A 27,750-nucleotide genomic window follows, 5' to 3' on the forward strand; every position below is an offset into this window, starting at 1 on the left:
AAACTGTTGGGGTATGGTCACACATACATGAATTCAAGCCTTGACCATTGCCTACCCCTGCTAAATTTGAGCAGTGCAGGATGTGAAGCATTGAGCTCAGTTGTTGGATTTCTAGTCTGTTTCAGGGATCAACCACACACACATATCTTTGATATTGGTTGTGGCTGCAACACTCAGTCAGACCTCACCAATTTTGAACCCTTTGGAAGGCAAGATGTGAATTTGCTTCACCGCTGGATGCAAAGATTTTATCTGCCCCTTCCCTCTCTATAGAATAGAGGTGAATGGAGGATGAATATTCACCACTGTTCATTTTGTATATGTGTGACCATGCCCTTATGTTAAATAGAAGACATGCTTTGGATCTCCTTTAGAGTGCCCATTCCTTAGGTCTCTAGTGGCAACATGACAAGCTGCCCAAGTGGGCTGAATTAAATCAGCGGGATGGTGGGGGAAAAAAAGCTGTTAGGGTCCATCACTGCTCTGTTTTGTGAATCCATTGTTAGAGTTAAACAAAAAATAGTGTTAAAATGTGTCTCTCCTCACATTTTAACAGCTATGCTGATATAACCCACCATAACGTATTATTATGTATGCCCATTTTATTCCAAATTCTTCCTTTATTAAATAAATGCTTTAAGCATTCTCTAGCACTTAGTCAAACCACTTTAGACATCATTAACACCTCTCCGATGCCCTCAAATGTTTTCATTAAATTCTCAAATTGGGTTTTTTTTAAATCAGCATGAATATATTACCTTGAAACAGAGCAAGACAGTTAATTTCTCTTCTTTTTTTCGTGGCTTCCACAGTTACTGACAAATCCTTTGAGGTCTGGATAAAGCGGTGTGAGGAGGTGATGGGAGGTAAGCAGCTGAAATGAGGCGTCAGGTTTTTTTTTCTTTTGTAAGGTTAGAGCATTATTTAGAGCTCTAATTGATCTTTAATTTTATGTTTATTAGCATATTAAACAGTCTTTTTATTTCACAGCAAATTCCTCAAAGGTATCAAACATTAGTACACAATAAAGCCCGTAGTTGTTTGTAAGACTTCAGAATCCCAGTTGCACTCCAGCTTCTTTATACTATATAGCTTGTACTAACAAACACTAAGCTAAATGGCACAGTGAGGGAGCTGATCAGCTCAGTTGATCAAACAAATGAGCCCGCACACATCCATGAGTCTACAGTGCAGTGCGTTCACAGTGGTGGAGTATGGCAGGCAGAGCTGCTTAATCCAATAAAAGATGCATGCCATGTCTGAGTGGTGTGTTTCTGTTTTCTGGTGATGACTGGGCCCTCTGGATCATCTCAAGTAAACAAGAGCACGAGTTTTGACAAACACGCTTCACACCCGCATGCACACGTACTCCCAGGAGCAGTATGATTCATCGGAGTTAACGCTACTGATGTTTGAAAGCCCCCGATGAGACCCAGCCCCTTCATAGGCCTGCTCACAGACAGCGTGTGCGCACACACAAACAAATGCACACCAGGGTGTACATCAACCCCCCACCCCACACCCCCACCCTGAAACTTGAAAGTACCCTACTTGCGCTTGCTCGCATTCACACCAGGAGCAGTCGCTGTGTCTTCTGGTGACAGTGTGTTTACCACCAACCAACACCCACATGACACCTGGTTATTCCATTTTATGAGGCACCCTGCTTGTTTAAACACACACACACACACACACACACTCTCTCTCTCGCTCTCGTTTTCCCCAAACAGTCCCCCTCCTCATTTCAAACGCGACCTCATTAAGACAACATTACCACGCCTCCTATCATCTCATGTCTCTCTTCCCTCTCTGTGCTCACTCTCTCTCTCTCTCTCTCTCTCTCTCTCTCTCTCTCTCTCTCTCTCTCTCTCTCTCTCTCTGTAATGAAGTCAGTGAATAATGTATGATAGCATGCTGGTAAACGGTGATCAGCTTTGCTTGAGCTCACAGGGCTTTTAATGGGCGTGGATGGACCAGTAAACAAACTGGTGGTATGGATGGGAGCATCTGCGTGTCTCTGTGTCTGTCTATGTGGGGGGTGTATCCGTCTGCTTTCTCAGGGCAAGTGTGCACCCCGAGATAGAAAACGGTTGCATTCTTAGTGCTTCATCATCACATTTTTGAGTTGGACATAGCTAAAGGGGTGTTTTAAATGTTTCCTGCTGCCACACACCTACATTTTTCTTCTCTCCCTCTCTCTTTGCAGAGCAGAGAGAGATCGGCAGCAGCAACAGGGTGAGTTTCTTTGAACGGCCACCTGGGGGCACTGTTGCTCTCAGGAGAGAGCAGGAGCAGATGTGTATATGTTTCTGCTTCAAAGGAGGAAGCCTTACCAAGCTTTTGTTGTTGTTGTTGTGTTTTTCTCATTTTTGTCCCTTTTGTTTCATCCCTCTCCCTCATCAACACATCCTCCTCTGTAATTGTCATCCCATCTCGGGGCTGAATGACCCGGCAGACACCAGCAGCTCCGCCTGTGAAGTAAGTGCATTAATGTAAATATGCCTCATTTAAGCATCTGCTTAATGTTTTTAATGTTGCTTTTATTTACGGTATGATAATTGAACACGCCTTACTGCTTTAAAGCAGCCCTACTTTCTATAACTAGGTGACTATAATGTACATAGTCAATATATGTTATGATAAGCTGCTAATACCATTTGAAGTTCTTGTTTAATTAAGTTTATTCTATTCATCATATTGGTGGAGAAAATAGAAGACTAGAAGTATTTTAGACTTTTGAATCAGTTTTGTTTGTGTGTTTTTCTCACAGGCATGACTGGTACCAAACAGAATCTCAAGTCATCATCACAGTCATGGCAAAAAATGTACCCAAAGATGGTGTGTGTGTCAACTTTATGGAAAAAGAGGTACAAGCCCACACTTAAATGCAGTCTCGAAGAGAAGAGGCTCTGTGTTTTCTCTGTATTTGGGTGTGTGTGTGGAGCAAAGATGGGTTAGCTCTCGGGTGTTTCCTCAGGGGGGCCCATTAGATGGGTCTCATACACACATACACTCTGACACACACACACACTCTCCCCATGGACCCAACTATGCCTCCAGTGGTGCCTTGTTAACATTGCTCCCAAAGTACAGATCTAAGAACAATTTACCCTCCCCAGCTTCTCCAACCTCCTAATTGTCTGTAGATAGAAGGCCTAACTGATCTAGGATCAGCAGCAGAGCCCTCAAGGGACGATCCTCTTTCTTTCTCTTTTTCTCTTTTCCTTTGTCTCTTTCCACTCCTCTTCTCTCCTCTCAGAGGGGTAACTGCAGGGCACCCCAGGGAATGGCTTTGTCTTTCCTAATAGAATAACAAACTGAGTTTACCCCATTTCAAAAGAAATAGTTCACTTGTTCCGAATCACAGTCACTTGTTAAGCTCCCTCTGTGGTGCGAAGCACAGATAAGTTCATATATTTTTTACTAGGTCAGTATATACAAAAGAAATTAAAGATGAAAGGCAGTGGTTCCAGTTATTTTCCCTGGTGACTGTGTGCAGCAGCTGTATACCTACAGACAGCGCAGGACTCCAGCTGGAAATGAATATTAAGGCTTTGATAGTTTTGTGGAATTGCCCAAAAGCTACTTTAGCTAACTTTCTAAGCTTTTATCCCTGATGAACTACTTATAACATACATTTGGTCCCCAAATCAGAAAAGTCCACTTTTAGAGAAGTGGTAGGTGGTGAATTACAAGTTGAAGTGATGCACTGTACAGGCGAGTTAGTCCGCGAGTGGGCAGATTTTAGTGCTTTTCTATATGAGGGGAGCGTTTGCCAAGTGATGAGTCCAGAAGGAGTGTGAGGAATTGGGCCACAGCCGAGGCCATCTCCCTCTAAACCAACAAGCCACCCACCCAGAGAGTGACAGGCTGTTAGGAGCTGTCTGACCCCCCCTCAGCACTGGTCACTCAGTGGCTGAAGGGGACAGGGCGAGGATACTCCTGGCCATCACACCAGCCACATCAGATGATTATTCTCGTGGACAAGCTTGACACTTTCATCCCCCTCACTCTTTATCTTTCCTCTTTGGTTGTGTGTTTTCTGCAGACTGCAGTTAAGAAAATTGAAATTATTGATACCACAGTTTAACACAGGAATGTACATTTTTTTTGTCTAAACAAGAATTTAATTGAAAAAACACAGTGTTTGTTTTTTACAAAAGTGTTTAGCTGCCGCATCAGAAAATTGATCAGTAACATGTTACATTGTGAAAAGTTTATTGTATAACCAGCCACTTTCACGTTATTGTGAAATACAAACAAGAAACTTTTCATTGGTTTAAAAATATACTCTTTACATTTTTACATGACTTGTAACATGATTCGTTACACATTATAATGTGATGGTTTATTGTCACAACATACTATAAATGTTTGATTTTGTAACAATAAGCATTCATGTTAGAACAACTAAGGTTTCACATACAAACCCAGATTAATTATATCTATTTTTTACTCATTTTAATCTATTTAAGTTTCTGTATGTTGTAATATTTGAAAATATCTTGTTATAACTTGAAAAACATCTTGTTATAACTATAAACCTTTTTAACATCTTGTTATAACAAGAGCCAAATCCATTATTCCTTTTTGGGCGTGTCAGCAAAAGCTGCATTTGTTTTCTTGTGGCTGACTGGTAAAATTAAAGGCATCCATTGTGGAGTAATGGAATTTGATGGCGTCCGTGTGTCTGCAGGTCTCTGCTACAATACAGCTGGCATCAGGGGACAACTTCAACCTCCACCTCCACCTCCTGCACCCCATCGTCCCCCAACAGAGCAACTTCAAGATCCTCACCACCAAGGTATCCCAGCCTGCCAATGTTCAGCTCGTGCTGCGATTGTGGTTAAAACTAACAAATTAACAGGCAGTCCAGTACCAAAATGGTTGCCTTACATTTGGCATACATTCATGATGATTTGACGTGTTTTTGACAGGTTTAACAGACATTTTACGGTTGACAGATGACATGCTTGTGAAGCTGAAGCAAACTGTCAGACCTGCATGCTTTTAACAGCAATTGTGTTAAATGGTCCATTGTGCACTAAAAGGCACAAGCATTGTACATTCTCTTATGTCAGAACACAGAAGACGACAAATGTACGGCTTTTGTCCTGTCTAAGGTCACAATGACCACGACTGATGGGTGCTCAAAAATCTGAGATGATCAAATGGCATCAAACCAAGCAAATGACGTAACTGCAAGGATACAGTTGGTCATGGTTGTGCTTCTGATCTGATCTGTGAGCTCTCCGAGGTGCAGCCAGGTCAAGGGAAAGTCAGGAAATATGATAGCGCCTCTGTTAGGAGACGTGAAATAACAAGGAATTTCACAAATGGCTTATTTTACAGTTTTTACTGTACGAACCTGTTTTCTCACATACTGTTGTGTTAGATGATGTTTTTCAGATGTTTTTCTCCACAGCGAGCTTAGCCGTGGTGGAAAATAAAACTGTTTACCACTTTACCGCTTTTCTGAGCTGAAAAACATAAACAAACAAGGAAGAATTTTTAGGTCACGGAAACACTCCAGCTAAGTTTTTGAAAGTCAGTGAAAAGTCATTGAATTTCACTCGGAATCGGTGGGAACCTTGTATGTAGCCTTGCCACACTAGCAGTTATTCTCAGCAATAAAGGAGCAGGCTATTAAACATGTCAGGGAACATCTTTTATGTCGCTGTAAAGGAAATATGATGTTGTAACATCACACGCTGGAGAAATGCAGGCACTCCTCCGACTGTGCTTCAAATCTCTGAAATGTAATTTAGCTAGGAAGAATGAGATCAAATGTTTTCTCTGTGTGTTCAGGCTTTTATTGTCTTGATAGCTGATCATTGATTATTGTTTTGTCTTTGTTAAAAATGTAAAGGAATTCAAGTAACAGTAAAAAAAGAAAAAAAATCACGCAGATGTCAGTTTGAGCAGCTCTCTGAAATTGTGACTGATCATTATTACTGGGGGTTACCACTCTGAGATTAACATCATAATCTCTTCAATAATTTAAAGCAGTATAAAGTAGGATGTCACTACCTATAATTCCTTAAAGCTGGTAAAGCTCACTGTGGCTCGAGTGGAAATGAGAAAATCCACTCTTGCTGTGTACAGTGCGGCTCTTGTAGAGACATTAGTTCATCTGAGCAGCTAACAGGAGATTCACGCATATGCACAAATCCTCACTCCTACACACACAGTACACACTACTTGTGGTGAGTTCCTCAGCACTGTTTAAGGTGATTATGGGCCTAATGAGTAGGAAGGGCACTTTTTACTATAGACTAATTAGTGTGTATTCTAGAGGATGTGGGCTAATGAGCGAGCTGGCTGAGTGTGTGCTGATTCAGGCTTTAAACCACTGTCAGGTTGTAGCCTGAGGATCAAAAGGCAGGTTTTTGTGTGAGTTGATTTGATTGGGTTTTTTTTAATCGTTAAGGAGGGAGGAATTTGTTTTATTCAGGACATTGATTAATCCAGTCTTGCCAATACAGTATAATATAAAGCTCTGCTGTTTCTCTTGGGATCCTGTGTTTTATGAAGTATATTGTTCTGATAATGGTGGATGGGTCTCCACAGTGTTTTGACACATCATTTTACAGAGCAGCTTTAGTTGTATCCATTGACTGGATAAAAGATGGACAGAGCTTCTGGGTCTGAAAAGTGAAACTAAAGCAGAGGAAGATTGTATTTAAGCCTATGAGAAATGTAGTACTTCTCACTTGATTTATTACCTCAGTAAGCAGTTTCCTAATGAGTGTATGCTCTCAATCACAATCACAAGTTTCAAGTCTACTTCAACACAGCACGACGTACATTAAGTTTATACAAAAGTCAATAAAGCAGGGCGTGCTTTTGGGCCTGGCTACCTTGTGGTGGAGAAGTCGCTACCACAGTGTGTGCTTGGCGATCTCAGTTAGATCCAACCGGGATATCCACCATAAAACCCACAGTACACAAGCCTATGGGTGACATCATGGTGGGTTTACACTTGGTTGGTTCCTATTAAAATTACTTGATGAAAATGCTTCATATTGTAATTTATGGTTAGTAAGAGGATAATTGTCATGTGGCCACTTATTGTCCCTACACGCAGGTGGTCCTCATATAACTAATACACTTTTGTATTATGGCTGCATTTGAACCTCAGCACTTCTTGGTACCAACCCGGTAATATTGAACGTCGTGGGGTAATTAGTAATCAGGGTTACTCATCTTTTGCTCCGATTCCTTTCTAGCTTTAATTGGAAATCCTCATGATATTAGTCTATGTTCTACTCAGCAAGTACAAATGTGGACTGCAGTTTACATTGGATTAGTTGTTGCATCTGCATTTTTAACTCCTTATTTACTGAAGCAGCAGCTCATTACACATTCATTTCCTGGACTGATCTTAGGAATGCCCTCCAGATGCAGTTCAGCCATCTGGAGAGCACCAAGTCTAAATGAATATTAATGTAGTGATCTTGACTCCACAACATTTACTTTGACCAAAGTTAAATTCCTCATGAGAAAATAAAAGTTCATTACTCATAACATTATATAGTAGCAATCATCAGAGTTGAATAAGGTGTACAAAATATACACCAGCTACCTATACAACTGTGGAGAGAAGATGATATTAATACAGCTGATGTTTCAATGGAATACTGAGGTAAATGCTGTCAAATGCTTTATATATTAATGTCTTAAGAATAGACAGAAGAGTGCAGCCACAATATCCCATAGAGTCTATTATCCAACCCGTTTGAAAAGTACGACAACAAACTGCATTTTATTATTGAGATTCAACTTCATAAAATCTTTTTTGTTTTTGTATTGTTTGGTCATGTTGCAATCATGAATACACTGACTTGAGTCAACTGTAGTCCATGTCATTTTGACTCAAATTCACCTCTGCCAAGTTTGTAATAAAGAACGTGTAAGCAAATGGTTCTTTCTAAAAAAAAAAAAAAAAACAAAAAAAAAAAGAAACCGTTTCGGGGCAACATTTACACTCATTATAAGGCATTCGCTTTCTTTAAGCTCTGTTTTTGGTCTCCACTAGCACAGAGATGAATATCTGCCTCTTAACCTGCTGAATTCTCCACTGTGTAAAACAGTTAGTTTCCAAATGTGTCTGTCTGCTAAGCAGGTAGTGTACAGTGATGAAAAATATTGATTTTGCCAACTGTTTGACTTCTTTTGTGACATGAAAAAAAAATCTTTGTATTTGTATGTAATTAAAAAGATATATACTTTTAGTATGGGTAAAACCCTTGACTTGTATCTGCACTTGTTCTTAAACATTTTCAACAAACAAGACCCAGCCTTACATATGTTCCTATTTGACCTATATCTGTATAGCTTTGATAAACGCATATAAACAAAAAAACAATAGGTTAACACCAAGTGTCTGAATAGACATGCTACGGTATTAACACTGCAAATCCCCAAAGAAGCTAAGCCACAGAGCCTCTGAAAGCAATGTTGATATTTATTCTTAGTTTATTTCACAGCAATGCCACAGGGGGAATGAAAGGGCAGTGTACGATCACAGGTGCTGGAATTACACTCTGTATGGTGCCACAGCAGCAAAACCATGTTGGGAAATTTGATTAGTGGCGTTATATAACCTGACATCTATATTGTGTTGCAGTATATCCACTGGCTACACAGTTCCGAGTGGAGGCTGACCTGCACAGAAACTGCCCCCTCTCAAAAAAGCACTCACTTTCTCAATTTTCCATGGCAACAGCAGACACTGCATACCAGAGGTGCACGTGGGTTGCAGCTTAAACAAGGGCTCAGTCTTAGAGAGACCACAGCTGAAGATGGTCTTCAACTCTCTCATCTCTCTACAGTTTCTTCTCTTTCCTCTTTCTTCCTCGTTTACTTTGTTGGCCTTTGTGTTGTCTGTCTGTACATGACACAGAAACACACACGTGTACAGATATCTTTCTTTCTGTCCTACACTCATACAAACATACACACGCACACACCTACATCTAGGATAACGAGAGAGAGTGTGCAAACCCTCCTCCTCTCCCACAAAGCCCCAACTGTTCCGTGGTCCACTAGGCTCCTCCGGTACACATGGCACGCACGCACACACACACACACACGCACACACACACACACACGGCCCACTAAGCTCAGAAGCCCTTGTTGGTATCCATAGGTCAAGGCAGCATAAAAGCACCTAACTCTTCTAAACCTCTACAGGTAAAATGTGTTTGTGCACATGTGCGCGACAGTTAAAGAGGTGCCGACATACTGAGTCGCTTTCTCAATGCCGGCTCATTTAAATATTTTGGAGCTGTTTCATTTTTCTGAAGCCAAGGAGACACTGGGGGGGAAAAAAACATTCAAATGAACAACAGCATCAGCAAATCAAGTTTCTCCAGATTGGCATGCATCCCTAATGAGCGTTTAAAAAAAGACTGCATTGCCCTCGGAGCTGTTGATTCCAAACCAATGTCGGTCTGTCTGTCTCTGTAATAGGCTGCCCTGCACCCTGCGCTCCACAATGTTTACGCTTCATCTCCTCGCTGTCTTTAAAGACAACTTAGCAGGGGGAGGCTAAGCCGGGTGTGAGTGTGCAAGCGCACACACACACACACACTCACAAATACAGAGGCCGAACAGTAATCTTTCAGCACACTTGTGCCATTTACACAAAGTATTTGCACTGTGCGTGTGTGCGCGTGTCTTCTGTAGCACATTATCGTCAGTGCGACCTCCTCCTGTCCTCCACCACGACAGACATTCCAACCGCAGGGTTCACCGCGACAACGGGGAGCCAATTACACACCAGTGTGTTTGATCAGAACAGACGGTTGACGCGCACACACTCAGAGGCGTGCGCGCAAACACACTCAACGCCGTTTTCGATTCCACGCACGCCCGTTCATTCAGCTCCAAACTCATCTCTTTTCGGAAAATAGCTAAAGTGGCGTCTCCGCTCTTTAATTTGCATGCCTGTCAACGTCTAAGAATGTTTATATTTATTTCATTTATGCATCTTTCTAGCCGAGTTTGTTTTGAAATCCACTGGGATCTGGAGAAAAAGGGAGAAGATGCTGGGTGAGGCGTTGTGGCAGGAAGGAAGAGGGGGGGCTATGGTTACAAACACATGTGACAAGCAACACAGGACCCCAGTGCCCCTCTGTAAATAGCATGTGTGTGTGCCCACATGTGTGTTTGTGCGTGTGTAGTGCAGGATTGTATGGTCCGGCCCCTGGGGTCCCGTGGGTGGTGGCCCCTGTATGTGGCACTGCTGTCACATCCCTTTACGAGCCATTGCTTCGCCTGTCACACACACAGAAATGCACACAGAGAGACACACACACGGCGCCTGGCCTGCCATATCCCTTAAAAGCCAGGAAACACAGATGTGGCAGCAGATTAATGTTGTATGGCCCAAGAGCACGCAGAGAAGCACACACACACACACACACACACAGCGTCAGATCGAGCTCTGCTGCATTTCACGCCACACACACATTTAAGATAATTAATGGCACCTGCAAATTGTTGCTGGTCATTTAAAGATAACAACATTTAATCTGATTGGTTTAGAGTCTTAGGTCCTTTACTTGTTCTCAGACCTTGTCTCTGCCTTAGACTTTCAATGATCATAAGCAATTTGTTTGAAACATAACAGTCAGAAATGCTGTTGAGTTTCTGTCTTGTTAAAACTCAACTGTGTAGATAACTGGACTAGGATGTTTATTGGACTTAACATCAGAATATGCATCTGTTCACCCACACTGGTAAAAAAAACAAAAACAAATCTAGACGATAAAAAATAAATACATGAGATATAAAAGATCCACAGTAACTATTCAGAATTACAAGCGCCACTACAAAGGCCACAGTTGTTTGAACGCCAATTAGCGGTATTTGTGAGCCATTGGAGTTGGTCTGGGAAATCAGCATTTTGATTTGTACTGAAGTCTTCAAAGCACCATGAGACCCCTCACAGCGCTCAAAGCTCAGATTGCAGGTGCATCTGTCACAAAGAAACAAAAATTATTAAACGCACCACGAGGAGCTGTGTCAAACGCTGATTTAAATCCATTTATCAAACACAAACGGTCACAACTTAAGAACATGGTTAAATAAATCAACATAGAAACTCTGATCATGAATGCTTAAACAACCTAACAACTAACTTTAAGGTTGTTAGGGGCTTCACATTTTGTTTTTTACTTCAACTTTCTACCCTAGAGTTAAAACACAGGCCTCTATGGTTTGAGAATGATGATCATGGCTTTTCTCTGTTTAATATCCCAGTTATTATATCTATCAGTTCGAGATGATGTAGTGAGATTGCTTGGTTTATGCTGAAACAAGAGGATGTTTAGCATTTTTCCCATGAATAGTAACAAAACTGATTGACTGATAATTAAACACGTTTCAGATTTCGTAATTTTTTCGTTGATAGGCTAATTGTTGCAGCTGATACAGATGATACATATTTTTTTCTCCCTGTATGTACAGTGTGCCTATTGTGACAGATGGGTTCGGCTGGAAAAATTAGGTCGTACATGTTTATCAGAGAGCTTCTGCTTTTAGAACTGTTCCAAATGGCCATATTTGAGGGCGGGCTGAATTGCATATAACAACACACATTTTCAGGCCATGCCTCCTGGAAAGCAATTGTATTGCTGAACTCTTTCTCAACTCTTCACACCAGGCTGATCATGTCGAGGGAGCGTGAATTGTTGTTTCCGGAAAGTTACAGAAATTCTCGGGCACAGGCCACGGGTTGTAGCGATGCACCAGGGACCGGACTTGGGTCCTGTCCAGGTTTGGATCTTTGTTTTATATCATCAGTCTTGTCCAGGTCTGGGCCCAGGTTTAACAGTGTGTTTAATAGCCCTGGTGGATCTAGGAAGAGCCGCCCATGATCAGGAGGTGGATGTTCAAACAGCAGAATCATCTCAGAGAGGATAGATGATGAAAATTAGCGAGTGGCAACAAACGATCCTTAGATATTATCGTTCAACAGGCCACACGGTCGAGGTTATCTTTATTATTCTATGCGACAAAAGCGCAGGGCTGATTCTAAAAAGGTCACGTTCGTCACCCATCAACATGACAACAAGTGGACTGTTTAGCTGAGCTCATGGATAAGTCGTGCTCTTTCAATCAGCAAGAGAGGATGGACTATACGCAACTGGGGCGAAAGCGCTAACGTTGCATCATGGAGGACGCAAAGTTTTGTTTTGACAACTTGTAATCTCACGTGTTCTTGTTAGAGCAATCAGCTGTAAAATCGGTTTTGATCGTGTCTGTGTCTCCCATTCGGTTACCCGTCCGATATTTCTCAGCTTCAAGCTTTGAAATTATAGATGGCTACAGTTCAGTTCAGGGTAGTACTTTTTTACTTTTTATTTCTGGGTTCGGGCACAAGTTTTGGGACACAGACTTGGTGATATTTTAGGCTATATCAATAAACACCTGTTTTGAAATCTGCTCAGAAGTAGGTGAGGATCACAATATGTTTTAACTGAATACTGCAATATCGATGTTGTAACATATCGTATTGAAGAGGCAACTATAGGTACTTTCACAAAATATTACCACAGTGAGATTTTTGCTCAATAATCATCAGCAATGTGGATATAAAGAGTAGTCGGGTAAAGGCAAGTATGAGAATCAGTAGAAGATTCTGGTGTGACATCACTTTACTGTAATGCAGCCTGTCAAACCAGGAATAGACAACACTTTTGTCATATTGTGATGTAACAATGTAAAAAATGTCTAGGATTATGTATAGTCTCCCATAATGACAATGGTGTGTTTGTAAGCACAAACTTGCAAAAAAAAAAAGGCTGAAATGTTCTTTTAAATTATTTGGGAAGCAGCCTGCATTCTCAGCAGACAGTCTTTCTTTTTTTAGTCTCTCGGCCGTTTGCAGGTGAGCTGAAAAGTTAATTTCGGACACTGCACAGATGCCTCCCCGTGCACGAGGCACTCTGTGGGTCCGAAAGTGCTGACACATACCAAAGTGATCTATCAGCGCACCGCTGCTAACACTAGCTCGTCTCCCCGGCGGAGAAGGTAGCAGCGATCATACGGTCTCATTTCCCTCAATCTGCTCTCCTCACTCACGCTTCACTCAGTGCAAGTCAGCCGCTCTGCCTCCTCATCTCTAACCTTGTCTACCTCTTGGTTCCCTCTCCTCCTCTGGCACCCTCATAAATGAATCATCACATCGCCCAGCAGAGCAGAAATGTTCCTTAATTGCACCGACATAACCGGCGCTGTCTTTCACGTGCACACGTATCAAACACATGCGCCGTTAATGGCTGATAGGGGCTGTGTGTGTGGGGGAGGGGAGGGGGGTTTAGCACTGCAGCTCGCGTGTCTTGCTGGTATGTGCCCTGTCAATGCAGCTCAGTGTTAAAAGCATGTGTCCATGTCCTCTCTCCCCTCACTGTTTTCTCCCATGTTCTCCTGGTGTAATGATTTGGATCAGATGCTGCTGTGTGGAATTAGGATCTCTCCCCCCTTCTCCCTCCTCTCCCCACTCTCCCTCCCGCCCGCTCCGTCTCTCACACTGGCCCTCTGGCTGACAGGCATCTCGTTAGTGCAGTATGTCTGTCAGTGAGGTTCGAGATTGAGCTGTGCCCCCGCATATCCCTGATGTCTCTCTCTCTCTCTCTCTCACACACACACACACACAAACACACACACTCGCAGGCTGATTTGACGACAGCTCAGAACAGACATTCTCTCTGGCCTCAATAATGATCTGATGTCCTGTACTTTTAAGATGTCACTCTGATGGAAGCGTTAGTTTTGCCCTGCGCGACAAAGAAGAGCATTTTGCTAAACATTGTTCTCTACCGTGTTCCCTCTTCTTCTCCCGCCCCCCCGGTCTCTCCTTATCGCCCCTCTCTTCTGTCAGGTGGAGTTCAAGATGAAGAAGACAGATGCCATCAGATGGGAGAAGCTGGAGGGCGAGGGACAGGAGTCCAACATCAAACACTTCAATCCCAGTCAGTCCAGAGCTTCTGCATTTACACTCTTTTCACCCAGCCGTCCTCATGTCTCTGCCCTCATCTGTCCATCTGTCCCTTTCTCCCATACCCTCTTATTCCCCCCCCCCCCTCTCTCTCTCTCTCTCTCTCTCTCTCTCTCTCTCTCTCTCTCTCTCTCTCTCTCTCTCTCTCTCTCTTTCACTCCCTGCAAAGATCAATATAAGCTTCTGTGTTTGTCTGTTCTGCACTAAAATGAGAGTGGGCAGTCAAGCCCTGCTGGAGTCTTTCATTAGTCTGACGGTGAAAGTAGGCAGGGAGAGGGAAAGGTATGACAGCAAAATATGACTCAGTATTTTAGCCCACATATTCCTATTACTGACAGGATTAATTACTTATGTAAGTGTGTGTGTGTGTGTGTGTGTGTGTGTGTGTGTGTGTGTGTGTGTAAGGGGGAGTAAAAGTTAAGTGGGCAGCCAAAACCATCTTTTCCATGAAACCAGCTCAGCCTCCCGGACGCCCTGTTTATAAGTGCCTGCTTACAACTCGGACTGCTGTTCTATTTAAACTCGATATCTGACATCTGATTTCATGGGATCACATTGCCGAATGTCCACACTTGGCCTGAATATGTCTACTGTGCATCGGGTGTTGTATTTATGTAAATCTGTGTCTGGATTACATTTCGCGCTCTCCTTCTCCATCTCTTGTTGGGATTAAAGTGGGCGTATTTCATCCAGGAGATATAGAAATCAAATCACAATGTGATCCTTCAGCGTCTGAGTAGGATGATGCGGTTTCAAAGCAAAAATGATTTCAGTTAATACATCTCGGTGTGATGAGATGATAAACGTCAGGATATTAAACTGCATTCAGCGAAAATCTCAATGAAAAACATTTGCGCTGTTTCACAAAACCAATAAACTGCATGTTATAGCTGCAGAGCTCTGCCTGCCATCCTGTCAGACACCTCTCAGCTGCTTTAAAATCTGACTTCACTGACTTCAACTGAAACTGTGCGAACCTTTTTAACACCGTTTTCCCTTCACCATCAGATCAGTACCCGACATCGTCCCACTTCTCCCGCAAATGGGACAAGATGGTGGTGGACCTCAACGAGGAGGAAAAAAATGAGAATCTGGAGGGAGATGCAGCGCTCAACAAGCTCTTCCAGCAGATCTACTGCGATGGCTCAGATGAAGTCAAGCGAGCCATGAACAAGTCTTTTGTAAGTATTTTACTTAAATGTACTGATAGGAACTTGAAACTGGATATGAAAGTGTAGAAAAATGCAGCCATTACTAAAACTAGCTAGCTAGTGTTAGGGCAGTACAGTGTGCTGGATGCATACTGTAGAATTCAGCCATTTGTAAAAAAATAAAATAAAATGAAAATTAAGAAACTGGCAACTGACTGCCTGATCAGGAAACATAGACACCATGTGATACTAACAGTGTTAGACTATTGACTTATAAACGTCATTAAAGGTTGAAACCAACTGTCGGAATTCCTACACAGACATAAAAAAAAAAAAAAAGTTTTGACTCGACAAACATTTTAAAATGACTGATTCACAATCATAATAATGTTTTTAAGGAAAAGCTACTTATAAGAGCTACTTATATTCTGCACCTTTTCTATGAGCTCTGTAGATATATTTTAAATGAATATATCCAAGCCACCAAATCTGTAAACTGTAGGATAATGTGTGTGTGTGTGTGTGTGTGTGTGTGTGTGTGAATTGCCAAAAAAAGAGTTTACTTTGTTTCCCATCTCAGTCATTAGTCTTTCATAAAAACAAATGGATACGTCCCCTTTTCTGTATCTTGCTTCGGGAATAAAAACAAAAAGCATGCTAGCCAGATCTAGGTCTTTCCAACACAAGGTGGTGGAGCTCCCTCTACTTTCTCACACAGGGGTGTCTAGAATCAACACAAAAGGCAGGTTCTTTGTGGCTGCTTTAAGTGACATGAGTTTAGTAGTCGCTTAAAAATCAGTGCCGTAGTAGTTAATGATACACTGTACACAAGGACTTGGTGAGATTAAATTGTCAGGTATTGTTGTGACTAGTACAGTGTGTTCTTTAGAGGAATTCATGGCAGTCCACCCAATTGCTGTAAAGGCATTTCGCACAAAACTAAAATTGCCAGTCTCATGTTGGCGCTAGAGGCGAAGTCAGGAACTCACTAAAGTCAGTAGACTTGAACCGTGAATGATTGCACAGTAGTTGTTGTTGATATTTCAGTCTGAACCAAAGCGATGGACCACTGACAGAGCCACGCTGCCACGAGCTGCTGGCATTGCGCTCCTCTTAACCACCTTCCTGCCTCCATTTTGTGTTGTTTCTCTTCCTTTTTTATATGTTCTCATGTTCAAATACATACAAACTACCATCGAAGTAAAATAACTCATTACTGTCCACTGGATAACCAGACATCACTCTTCAGTTTCTCTGAATTTAAACAAGCCGAAAAGTTTTTGCATACACGCACGTAACTGTAAGTGAAAGGAGTGCAGCACACACATTGTTGACTGATGCAGCAATAGCAGATTGTCTTGTTAACGAGCATCTGTAAGAGTGCAGTTATGCATGCGGAAGGATGTTTGTATGATTGGAGATAACTGTTGATTGGTGATTGGGATGAAGCAGCATTCTGTGCCGTTAACAATATGATCCCGTGATTCTGGTGCACTGCGATGCATCGTGAGAAAGGATTTCCTCATCAGTTCTAACATGCAACCTAAAGCTAATGGTGTTTTAATATTCATGTTGAGTACCCACTTCTTCATTTATGCATCTGGAGCAGAAGACCTTTAGGAGAGTAAAGGTCAGCTTATATGGAAATCAGCATTTTGAATTATTTGACTTTTTAGCTTGTCATGAAACCAGAAGAAAATTGAAATGAAAAAAAAGGGAGTTGCTGGTTTGAAAAATCCACCTCGTTCATCAGTACACGTGAACCCGATGATGCTGCAGTGGACTTATCTACGCCCTGAGCATTCTGAAGCAGAGAGAAGGTGTTGCATAACTCCAGCACTAATGAAATGAGGGATCATTCCACTGAAGTGATTTCTCCTCTGTCTCTCCTCCCTGTGCAGATGGAGTCAGGTGGTACAGTCCTGAGCACCAACTGGAAAGATGTGGGCAAGAGAAAAGTGGAGATGAGCCCACCGGAAGATGTAGAGTTCAAGAAGTTCTGAGCACCTCCCTCCCTCTCTCTCTTTCTCTCTCTCTCTCTCTCTGTTTGACGTCATCTTTCTTCACATTTGTCCATCTGAAGTCCAGCAGGAGTCCTCGCCTCTCTACAGCCTCAGCAGCGGTCCACATCCTTCTCCTCCCGACCCCTCAGTGTTGCTGTTGCTCTGGTCTTCTCACTAAGTGCAGGGAGCCTCTGCGTTCCCACTCATGGCCTACTCTCTGCTATAACATAGGACCAGACGGGGTCAGTTTATTCGAATAATCTGTTGAACGGATTGAGAATCAGATTTTTAAAGGCTCGTGGATTCAAAAGGGATTCAGATTTGACTGATGGACCGGAAATCCTCCAATTTATCTCTCACATGTGGTTTTTAGAAACTTCTCTCCTCTGCCTCTCCCGGTTTTTCTCAAAACGCCTGCAGCCTTTCTATGTGGGAGCCTTTTGTGACTTCCTGTTATCAGCTCTTGTATAATAATGTAAAGTTGTTGAAGATGAGAACCGACTGAGATGTTTAAATAACAGCTATGATTGCATTTTGCTTGTTTCATGCAGTTTTTCTGTACACCCGGTAAAAAGTCAACAGCAATACTCGGGAATCTGTGTGGCATGTGAGCCAGTGGCGTAGCACCATGTTGCTCCCTCAGTGTGATTCAAGCTTCGGTGTAAATAAAAGATTTGTTGTTTGGCTCACAAACTTTATCTCGTGTTTTATGGTGCGTTTGTCCCTGGAAACCGTTTTTGGACAGGTTTGAACCTCTCGGAAGGGATTCATCAGATGCAAAAGCAGCAATATATTATGACAGTGAGCCACGCTGTGTGATTATGTGCTGGGAGGAATGAAATGTGGCATTACTGATAGCAGCGCAGGCGCCTCAGATAGGGTTGACGGCTCGGGGATGGGGTTTTACGTATGGCGGCTCGATTGGTATCAGGAGCCCGGAGTCGTTTGGCCAGCGGGCGAGGACGCAGCCCTGAGGTGAAGTGCTGATTTACAGTGGGAGATGTGGAAGAGTGGGCACCTCCCCTGCTCTCCAACCACATATCTGCGGCAGCTGTAACTGTGAGGAGGCGTCCTGCCGCGGCAAGAGAGCATTAATATGGATCAGCCTCCTAACCGCATCATCAAGCCTCTCACACTGAGTTAAGTGTTAAATTCATCACACATCGTTTCATCTCTCGTGACGATCAAACGCCCGTTTGTGGCTCTGGATGGAACTCTTAGCTTCATAACACACTCTCACACACACACACTCCTACACTATCCCTGACACACACTCACACACACACACACACACACACACACACACACACACACACACACACAAACACACCGCCCCCATCCTTACCCCCTACCCCTGCCTGAGGCGGCTCTGTGACATCAAAAGGAGCTAAGCGCTTTGCATCGTGGGTAAGATCTGGGAGCGTGACGGCTACAGAGTCTTTAGTCTCATTAAAGAGTTCTAGAGCTGTAACTCTCAACATTAAAGAACTCTGAAAACTTCTTTCTGCTCATCCCTTTGGAGCAGCCACCAGATGTGACGCATCTCCAAACTGCGAAGTGTCTTGAGCGCGCACGAGAGGGGGAGAGGGTGTTCCCAAACCGGCCCCACCATGAGCTGGAAGCCATGTGTATTTACACAATGGATACTGAGTCATTCGGTCAATAACGAAAGAAGCGGTGACACTGTAGAGTTTACTTAAAAAAGTTTATTCAGTGATATTGCACTTTTGGTAGAGCTTCTTCAATGCAGATGAAAACACGTGAGGATGAAGGTTTGAGAGACAGCGAGTACAGTTCTTTGTTTCAGTGAGAGCTACTCATGAAGACAAAACAGGAAAAGGAAAGGGTTAAAAACACGGGAGTCAAAAAGATTTCCCAGCAAACACTCGCCGCTAACTGAAGCCAGCGGACCGCTGCTGGAATGCTTTGCACCCTATACATTTATTTACATCGAAAAGCAGAAAGACTGAAAGCAAAATAGTGACTACCAGCTCAATAAACAAAAGCTCGCCTGCTTTTCCTCTACATAAATGGGCGCCCTTAAACATAATTCAAATCAATGCAGGCGTCAATGCTTTTTTTTTTTTTTTTTCTATCAAAAATTGATGACAGGTCTGTTGGATGTTCCGTGTGGCAACTCGTGTTCTCTCCTGACAGCATGTTGTTGCTGTAGTCCAGAAGGATCCCGAATCGATAGCAGGTATGTTTATTTAATAAGACAAGCTGTGCAGAGTGCAGCTGCTGCGTTTCTTTACATGTCTGTCCTAGATTCTGTAGCGTGGATTTAAAACGTCTGAGCACGGAGACTGATGCTGATCGTTTCCTGCGAGTCGGGTAACTACAGTCGATGACGGCAAGAAAGCACCACCTCCCTAAACTCTCCTCTTGACCCACCGCTCCTGGTTTCACCCCCCTCCTCTACTCTACCATCTCCTACGTTGGTGGGGGATTCTACACTATCGCTGCGATGGTTAATCGGCTATTCGACTATTAAAGTATCCGCTTACTATTTTGCTAATCGATTAATCGGATTGAGAAATTCCGATTCCAGACTGTCAAATGTGACTGGTTTTCTGGTTTCTTCACCCCTCTGTGACAGTAAACTGCGTATATAATCTTTGAGTTGTGGACAAAAAAAACGTGTCATTTTTAACGACCAAACAAGTTGATGAAAAGAGAAAATAATCAACTTGACAAAGGCATCAATCGTTGGTCTACACCAGACCCAAGATGCGCGCCACCCACCAGTTGCAGGGCATGATAACTCTGCAGACCACCCTGCAGCCCCTGTAGTGGTACGGCCACGGGTGGTACCCTCCCAGCGGCTCGCAGATCCTCTGGCAGTGGGTGTAGCTGCGGCGGCACTCGTGGCAGCACACGCCCTGGTGGTCCAGCATGGGGTCGATGTTCATGGTGCCCTGCTCGCCCTCGAGGCCTCTCTGAGAGGAGACAGACAGGACAGCGGGCATCAGTCGTTTACAACGTGCGATACTGTGCGTCTTCCACGGCGGCGGAGAGAGCGCTCGTTTCTAACCAATTAAAAATGGATTTCCGACAGGCGGGATGGGGAGGAGGGGGTGTTGTCAGATGCGTGGGGGGTTTTTGTTGTCAAATATTTTCTTCTTCGGTGCGGGGCTTGCTGTTTACCCCCCGTCTGTGGCTGTCAGGAGTGCATAGCAGGGGTTGGGGGGGGGGGTGCTTAGAGAGGGATTAGGAAAGAAGTGGGGCCCAACAGAAGGGGTGAGGATGGAGGGCATGGGGTGGGGGTGGTGTGGGTATGTATGGGAGTCTTGTGTGTGCTCAGCAGGGCAAAGGGGCCACGGCGGAGGAGGGGGTGGTGCTGTGGAATTATTCATACAGCCTCAGTGCTGAAAGGGAAAGCTTTGGACAGGCTTTGAGACAGCCTCGCGTAGAGAACGCATGCACGGAAAACACACCCACGCATACACTCAGATCTGCAGTGACAATCCCGGGCCCCTCTGCCGTGACCCCAGCATCTGCTCCCGCTCGCACAGCTGTGAGAAACCCTCCCCGGCGAAAGCCTTCTCAGGTAGCCCGCAGATGTGAACGGACAGTCCCAGACGCCGCGGCGGGACGTAAACACGGCAGAAGAAGAGGAACGTGCGAGTTTGTTTGCATGACTCACCTGGTAGGGGTTCTCCGGGTTGAACTCTGCCTCCACGTCCTCTTCCTCCTCCTCCCCGGCCCCGGCTGCCTGGCGGCGGCGGCGGGGGACAGCCCTCCTCTTCCTCTGTCCGCCTGCACACATTACAGTCTCAGTATCTGACAGCAGACCAAATTTAGGAGCGGAGTGGCACTAATGTGGCTCAGCTCCTGATTGCGCGGCCGTTCCTCTGGCAGCATTTTTTTGAAGTCCTCAGATGAAGCAGAATAAAATTGTGTTTTGGGAACTTTTGACCTCCCAGCATGCTGAAAATTGTGCACTCGGGAGCCGGGGGAACTTCAAAAGGACTCCTGCTTTTCTTTTTTAGCCTGTTTTTTTTTTTCTTTTTTTCATTCCGTGGCTTTAACTGCTGCGATGTTAAATGGAAATTATGGAGACCGTTTGACCCAGATCCTCTTTGTTTTGTGACAAAACTCACATAGCCTTGAAAAACAACAACAACAACAAAAAAAAGTCTTTTAGCCGTTTTCGGATTTACATTTTCACATCTTTACCCACAAGCTATCTCGATTGCTTACTGGTGGAGTAGGTGGGACGGAGCCAGAAGATTGGCAGGTCTCCGCACAGGTCCTTTATCTTGTTGCTGAGGAAGGCAGAGTCCGAGAGGGGAGTGTCAGCTGCCACCCAGATCAGATCATCCTCAAATTTGGCTGGCATCACCTCGTCCTCCTTCAGGGCAGGGTGTGGGGGGGGGGTGGGGGGGTGAGGAGAAGTGAGACAAACATCACAACAAAGCATCTCAAGATGTCTCCGGCCGCTGAGGGCGTAAAATCACACTTGTTTATGGATCTTGTTACTAGCTGTCCCCTTTGAATAGCCCACAGTCTTCACATCCTGTCCGAGTCTAATCTGCTTTAATGCCGCGCCGTTAATGCTCCTCACAACAACATAAAATCAAGTAGTAAAGAGGAAGCCCCCCGGAGGCTTTAGTATACAGATTCCCTCTGCGCTAACATTTAGCTGCATACACAGTGTCAGGACTCATCAAGATCTGAGGGGAGGGAGAGACTGGATGGCCTAAATTTGCAGGTTTCTGCAGATAAACTAATGAGGTTTTCAGAGGAGCGACTGTGTAAACATACTGACTCTGTATCCACAGCCTGCAGGTAAAAAGAGGAATTCAGAGGGGATGAGTTTGCCCACAGGCGTCTGTTCCTGCGGGCTGCACTGCACTAGCCACAGACATGTTTAGGGAATGTTATCCTCCAACCTTTCAGAAATGTTTTTTTTTCCTCTCTCTCTCTCTCTCTCTCTCACTCTCTTGCTCTCTCTCTCTCTCTCCAGCTCAAATGATTTGCTGGAGGGACAAATAAAAGCGGGGGTCCTTCTCCACTGCTCGACTGATAAGAGTTTATCTGACCCACTCTCTCTGGATGGCGTCGCACGTGTGTGTGTGTGTGTGTGTGTGTGTGTGTGTGTGTGTGTGTGTGTGTGTGTGTGTGTGTGTGTGTGTGTGTGTGTGTGTGTGTGTGTGTGTGGCTGTGTGTGTGCTTATCTAACCCATATTTGCCATCACTCTAAATTATAGCAAATGACCAGCCTGCAGCAACCATTATAACAGCATCTCCCTGTCTCCACAAACACACACACACGCACACACACACACTCTCACACACAGGCGAAACCCACAAACGTGAATCAAACGATCATTTATGAGGCAAAGAGAGGCAATAACACAAACACGCACAAAAGCACAAAACGTGAAATAAATGATCTTTTATGAGGCAGAGAGAGGCAATAAGAGCAGCCCCGCGTGATAATTAATTGTGTGTGCACTGTGTGTGTGTGTGTGTGTGTGTGTGTGTGTGTGTGTGTGTGTGTGTGTGTGTGTGTGTGTGTGTGTGTGTGCATGCGCGTGTGTGAAGGCAATTCTGGTGATGTGGATTTATGTGGATGTGAGGCTTATGCAGAGCTAAATGATTTTAATTATCAGACAGCCTCAATTGAACAGTCGCAGGCTGTGGTGTTGGCGTGTTGTGATAGCATTACACGCACACACACTCACACCACACACACACACACACGGTACATTTTAGTGCAGTCCTCTATTGTGTTTATTGATCTTAATAAGAGTCCACCAAGCTGTTAAGTGATGGGAGCCCACACATAAAATCAACCATGTGTTCCTGGTAGATGATCGGCTCTGGTGATTCATGGTAATAGCTTCATATCAGCGGTGAAGATATCTCTACAGCTCAGCAAAGCATACACAACACAGTCAGCTGCGGTAGAATACAACTTTCGGAATGACTTGAAGGACACTTTACAAAGGGTTTGTAAATTGTATAAATGGGCTGATTAATATTAATATCGCCCCATAAATCAATAAAAAGTCGTTTTAAGCAGGTGACCGGGTTTTAACCAGGTCCCTCTGTAACTTGTATTGTCTTTTTAGCTGTCTTGTTATCAGAGCGTGACGGACTAATGGTCCTGTATCAGTGACCTCCTAACATCTGTATCTTCAGATTTGATGGCTCATTAGGAAGTGAGGAAAAGGGTGATGAGTTAGGAGACATTGCAGTATTGTAACAAATGTTGGCCCTTACTGAGGGTTTCTCTACCACTCCATCTGAAGCTGGGAATGTTAAAAGTTGCATTTAAAGAGCTAAATAACTCTACGTGTAGGCACTATGAATAGTGCATTCAACTAAACACTGACAGCACTGTGCTGATGTTCTCACAGTGACAATGCTAACATGCAGCATATTCAGAGGGTCTCTGTGTTGTGGTGGAAGCCTGTTATTAGTTTGCGTTAGTGGACCCCGTTAACTAACATCAGCTACAGTTGCTCTCTGTTAGCTACGAGGCATACCAGAGTGTGCACAGTCACATGGGAAAAAGTGACCTGAGTCTTTCATAGAGAAATCCACTGTCCAGCATCGATGAAAACAACTCAGCATTGGTTTTGCACTGGTTAGGCACTGAGCTTGTTTTACCATGCGGCTGTTACCATGGTTACACTGGCCTGTTTACCCTGACAAGACTGATGTACTGGCTGCCAACATCCCTGTTTGTAAAATACACTGGAAAGTCTGGGAAGAGCTCAGCACCAAAGCCTAACGAGGTAAACCCACTGTTACATCGCCCATTGGTTTATGGGCTACTGGTTTCGACATTTGGCACTATGGCCGCCATCATCTTGTTTTTTTAGAGCCAGAAGTGACCATATTTGGACTAGAAGTTGGACCAGGGGAGGATGTACTGACTGGATCTGACTGAGAGAACCAAGGACATGGTGTGGTAGTGACCTGCCAGTCACAAGCTTTACCGCTGACTTGAAATGACCAACTGAGATCAGAAATCCAACAGGAACCTGTTGACTGTGGTAATTAATTAAGTGAGGGGGATGTTTTAGAGTTATTTTCTCATAAGCTTACACAGAATCAGTTTTCGTTGTGAAACCAGTGGAGTTGCACCAACCTTTTTTACCTCTGGAAAGCACCAAGCTAGCGGTTTTCCCCGTATCCAGTCTTTATGCTAAGCTAAGCTAACTGGCTGCTGTCATACCTTCATACCTTGAATGGTATCGATCTACTCATGTGATGCTCCCCAAGAGTGGCCCCCCAAAATGTCAAACCACTCCTTGAAAAGCTCCAACAATGAGGCACCTTGTGGTTCCTGACTAAAACGCACACTACAGCCTGACAAAAACATGTCTTCTTTGGACATAAAAAGGACAGACAGGACCAACCCACCAGATCGAAAGTCATCGATTCCTTGTTGAGAGCCTCCACATCAGGCAGACGAGCCTTCACTTGGGTCTTGATGTAGCACTTCTCTCCACCTGAAAACCGGATCCCAGTGATGCCCTGGAGAGGTCAGGGAGGGGGGGACAAACAGAATGCTGTAAGTGAGAAGTCATTACCTCTACAGTGGCTGCGCTGCAATCTGCGAGGAACTATAGATCTGTACATCGGGCGTGTTCAAGGCTGATTCTGATCACATCTCGGGGCGACGCTGCGGTGTGGCGCCATGTCCTAGATTAAGAAATCACACTCACAGGGGGGACACTCTGCTTAAAGGTCAAAATTTTAATAGTTAAAAGGCCAAAACTGCTGCTTCGCTTCTCTGATTGGCCTGATCGGGGCCCTTTAATTAAAGGTCAAAAACCACCAGTCCGAATTTAATGAAAATTGGAGGGCCGATGCGTCCTGACACTGATGTGCCCACAGGGAGTTAACATGCCTACTTGTTCTTAATTTCTGCGCTGCTACACTGAGCCAGTATCTCGCAGGGGTCATTAAAGTTTCAACAAATCTGATCGACTTCTTCTCTGATGATCCAAATTGCCCGGAGAGTGGTGATGAGCGTGCCGATGAGCCAGTTTTTTTTTTCTTCTGCTTTTTATCAGATTTTTTGGGGGGAGGATTATTTCGAGATTCAAACTCACGATCTCAAAGTCGTGGACCTCGACGGCCTCGTCCGCCCCGCTGCCGGTGCTGAACCTCTCCATGTTGTTGGCCGTGTCGATCTCCATTGTACCCTCCTCCACTCTGCCATTGATGCTCATGCTGTAGTGGACATTGTAGACCTGCACACACACACACACACACACACAGTCAACACACAAGGTTTCAGACTGGCATGTAAGGTATGAGAGCCCTGAGAGTCACCCCACCCCCAGCCCTCTCTCTTTCAACACCCCTCCTCACCCCCCCCCCCCCTCTCTCCCCCTCTCCAATCTTACCTCACAACTTCTCCTCACACGTCTCCTTTCTGGATTTTCTCTCTCAGGCGACAATTTCTTTCAGACTCGGTCAGGAGAACACAATCTGTGCAGCTCTGGGTGATGATGACCCTTCTACAAGGGCTTTTCATCATGTCTTCATACCTTTTTTTCAGACTCCATAATGGAGAAGAAGGGAAAAAAAACACTGCGAAAGCTACTTTTTCCCCCTCATCTCTTCCACCTCTTGCCCCTGGAGCATCAGCCGGACCCAAACACACACACACACACACACACACACACACACACACACCCACCCCTCTTCTCCACACGGCCAGGATCCTCCAGCAAACACAACGCCTCCATTCAGCAGGCAGACTGCACCATGGAACTGGAGTGTTTCATTTACATTTTACTGTTTGCCTACGCTGCAAAAAAGTCCATCTTGGTGGGGGAAAGAAAAGAAAAAAAAAGACTTTACTCTCAGTCTCCCTCTGATTCAAACTAGTTACAAATTTGACCTCGGACGACTTAATCTCACTTGTTTCCAATTAAAGACAGCTCATTGCAAGAATTCCTTCAATCAAGTGGCATTACTTTTTATAGGGTGCGAGTATGAGGGCTGTGTTTTTTTTGGGGGGGGCGGGGGGTTGATGGTAGTTCCACTTATTTGAGACAAACTTTTGAAAGAGGAGAGAAACTACAATGGAACAAAGAGAATAATCTAGCGGATCAGACTGCATTTGATTTGACTTTTTTGATTAAAAGTCCCCGGGGACCGCACAGGATGGCGCGGGCGGCCGAAACTTCATGTTTCTCTTTGTAGGAAAGAACAAGCCCTTTTCCCAGGGTTATTACTGTTTTCTTTGAACTCCTCTTGACTGACAAGTGCAACACCCTCCCCACGAAAATGTCCAAATAATGTCTTAAATTGGCACAACTGGCAGGCCTAATATGGTCATGGAACTTCCTGCGTGCCACACCAACTGAACACACTGAGTGAAAAAATGAAAGTGCTCCATTATGAGGCTCCCCAGCTCTGCAAAAACAAGACTGCTGTAACTCCAGCCAAAAGGAAAATTAACCCCCCCTCCCTCCACACACACACACACACACACACACACACACACACACATACTTTGCCTTGCAGTGCAAGTAATTGAATAAATAAAATATGGCTCTTACGTGTTTTTCATTGTTGTTCCAGAAGTAGAAGGCACCGACTGCGCCCAGCAGCAGTAGGAGGGCCCCGGCGATGAGCACTGCGATCCCGGCCTTCAGGAGGCGGCCGGTGGCGGCGGGTTTCACGGCCACGGCGGAGTAGGCCTACGGCAAGACAGACAAGCCAAGAAATAAATAAAATAAGACATGTTCATACATTCAACACCATGACTGTGTGTTAAGAGAATGATGCCTAAATACTGTATAGATTCAGAGCAGGTTGTGGGGCCAGTATTCACCACACCAGAGGTCAATAACCGAACGCCTTGGACTCTGACTGGCCCCACACACACACACACACACACGTCCAAACACTCTCCTATCATCTAGACCTGCTGACCACTGAGCTCTGCTGGCCTGTATGAAAACACCAAACTCACCGGAGGCATGAACTGCTGCAGGTCCTCTGGTCCTGCCGAGGCGATCGGTACTTTCTCTGAGTTCCCGGCCATGACTGGAGCCAAACACCTGAGGACAGCCCAGTCCACTGACTGACTACTCTCACCCCCCTCCCTCCCTCCCTCCTCTCTCACTCCCTCCCTCCTCTCTCACTCCCTCCCTCTCTCCCTCTGCCTCTCTCTCTCAGCCTCTCCCAACTTTTGTTAACTTCTTCAAATAAAAAAAGGTAAAACACAGCCACCTCCTGTTGGCGATAATTGAGAGCAACCACTAATTTAAGGCAAAAGTTTTTTCTTTCTTTCTTTCTTTGAGAATTTGAGAAGAGCCTTAATCTTTTTTTCTCTTTGAAGATCATATAGGCCGCTCATGTAACTTACATGACTCTGATTCCTGCTATGATCCTCAGGATTTCATATCATTAGGCTTCATGACGACCTCGGTGGGAAGACCTATTCAGCAATTAAGGCAGACGATGAAGGATGAAGGGAAAGGTGAGGTTGTCTCCTCGAATCACCTTTGCACACACACACACACACACACACACACACACACACACACACACTCCCTCCCTCCCTCCCGTCTCTCCCCATTTCAATGCCTCCACAGACGGTTGCAGG

General features: G+C 44.5%; 2 protein-coding genes and 1 long non-coding RNA gene across 3 annotated transcripts in view; 2 read left to right on the top strand and 1 right to left on the bottom strand.

The window, feature by feature from the left end:
* The window catches only part of sugt1 (SGT1 homolog, MIS12 kinetochore complex assembly cochaperone), a 23,139-nt gene extending 5,279 nt beyond the window's left edge, over window positions 1–17,860 (top strand). The window contains exons 6-13 of the mRNA XM_037083901.1: window positions 813–866; window positions 2,207–2,235; window positions 2,456–2,478; window positions 2,771–2,867; window positions 4,697–4,804; window positions 13,892–13,982; window positions 15,017–15,189; window positions 17,061–17,860. Coding sequence (XP_036939796.1) covers window positions 813–866; window positions 2,207–2,235; window positions 2,456–2,478; window positions 2,771–2,867; window positions 4,697–4,804; window positions 13,892–13,982; window positions 15,017–15,189; window positions 17,061–17,162 — 677 coding nt within the window. The 3' untranslated portion in view covers window positions 17,163–17,860. The remainder of the gene's footprint in view (window positions 1–812; window positions 867–2,206; window positions 2,236–2,455; window positions 2,479–2,770; window positions 2,868–4,696; window positions 4,805–13,891; window positions 13,983–15,016; window positions 15,190–17,060) is intronic.
* Window positions 17,440–27,312, bottom strand: LOC119011081 (leukocyte cell-derived chemotaxin 1-like). Its single transcript, XM_037083902.1, has 7 exons — window positions 27,115–27,312; window positions 26,699–26,839; window positions 25,238–25,378; window positions 24,543–24,656; window positions 21,366–21,516; window positions 20,809–20,921; window positions 17,440–20,101 (listed from the first exon to the last, which is right to left on the bottom strand). The coding sequence occupies exons 1-7, from the start codon at window positions 27,184–27,186 to the stop codon at window positions 19,877–19,879; spliced, it is 957 nt and encodes a 318-aa protein (XP_036939797.1). The 5' UTR covers window positions 27,187–27,312; the 3' UTR covers window positions 17,440–19,876.
* Window positions 22,883–26,897, top strand: LOC119011082. Its single transcript, XR_005072119.1, has 2 exons — window positions 22,883–23,911; window positions 26,721–26,897. It is a non-coding gene; the product is annotated as an uncharacterized LOC119011082 (long non-coding RNA).
* Window positions 27,313–27,750: the final 438 nt, after the last annotated feature.

Source organism: Acanthopagrus latus, chromosome 21, assembly GCF_904848185.1.
Source record: "Acanthopagrus latus isolate v.2019 chromosome 21, fAcaLat1.1, whole genome shotgun sequence".
Lineage (NCBI taxonomy): Eukaryota > Metazoa > Chordata > Actinopteri > Spariformes > Sparidae > Acanthopagrus > Acanthopagrus latus.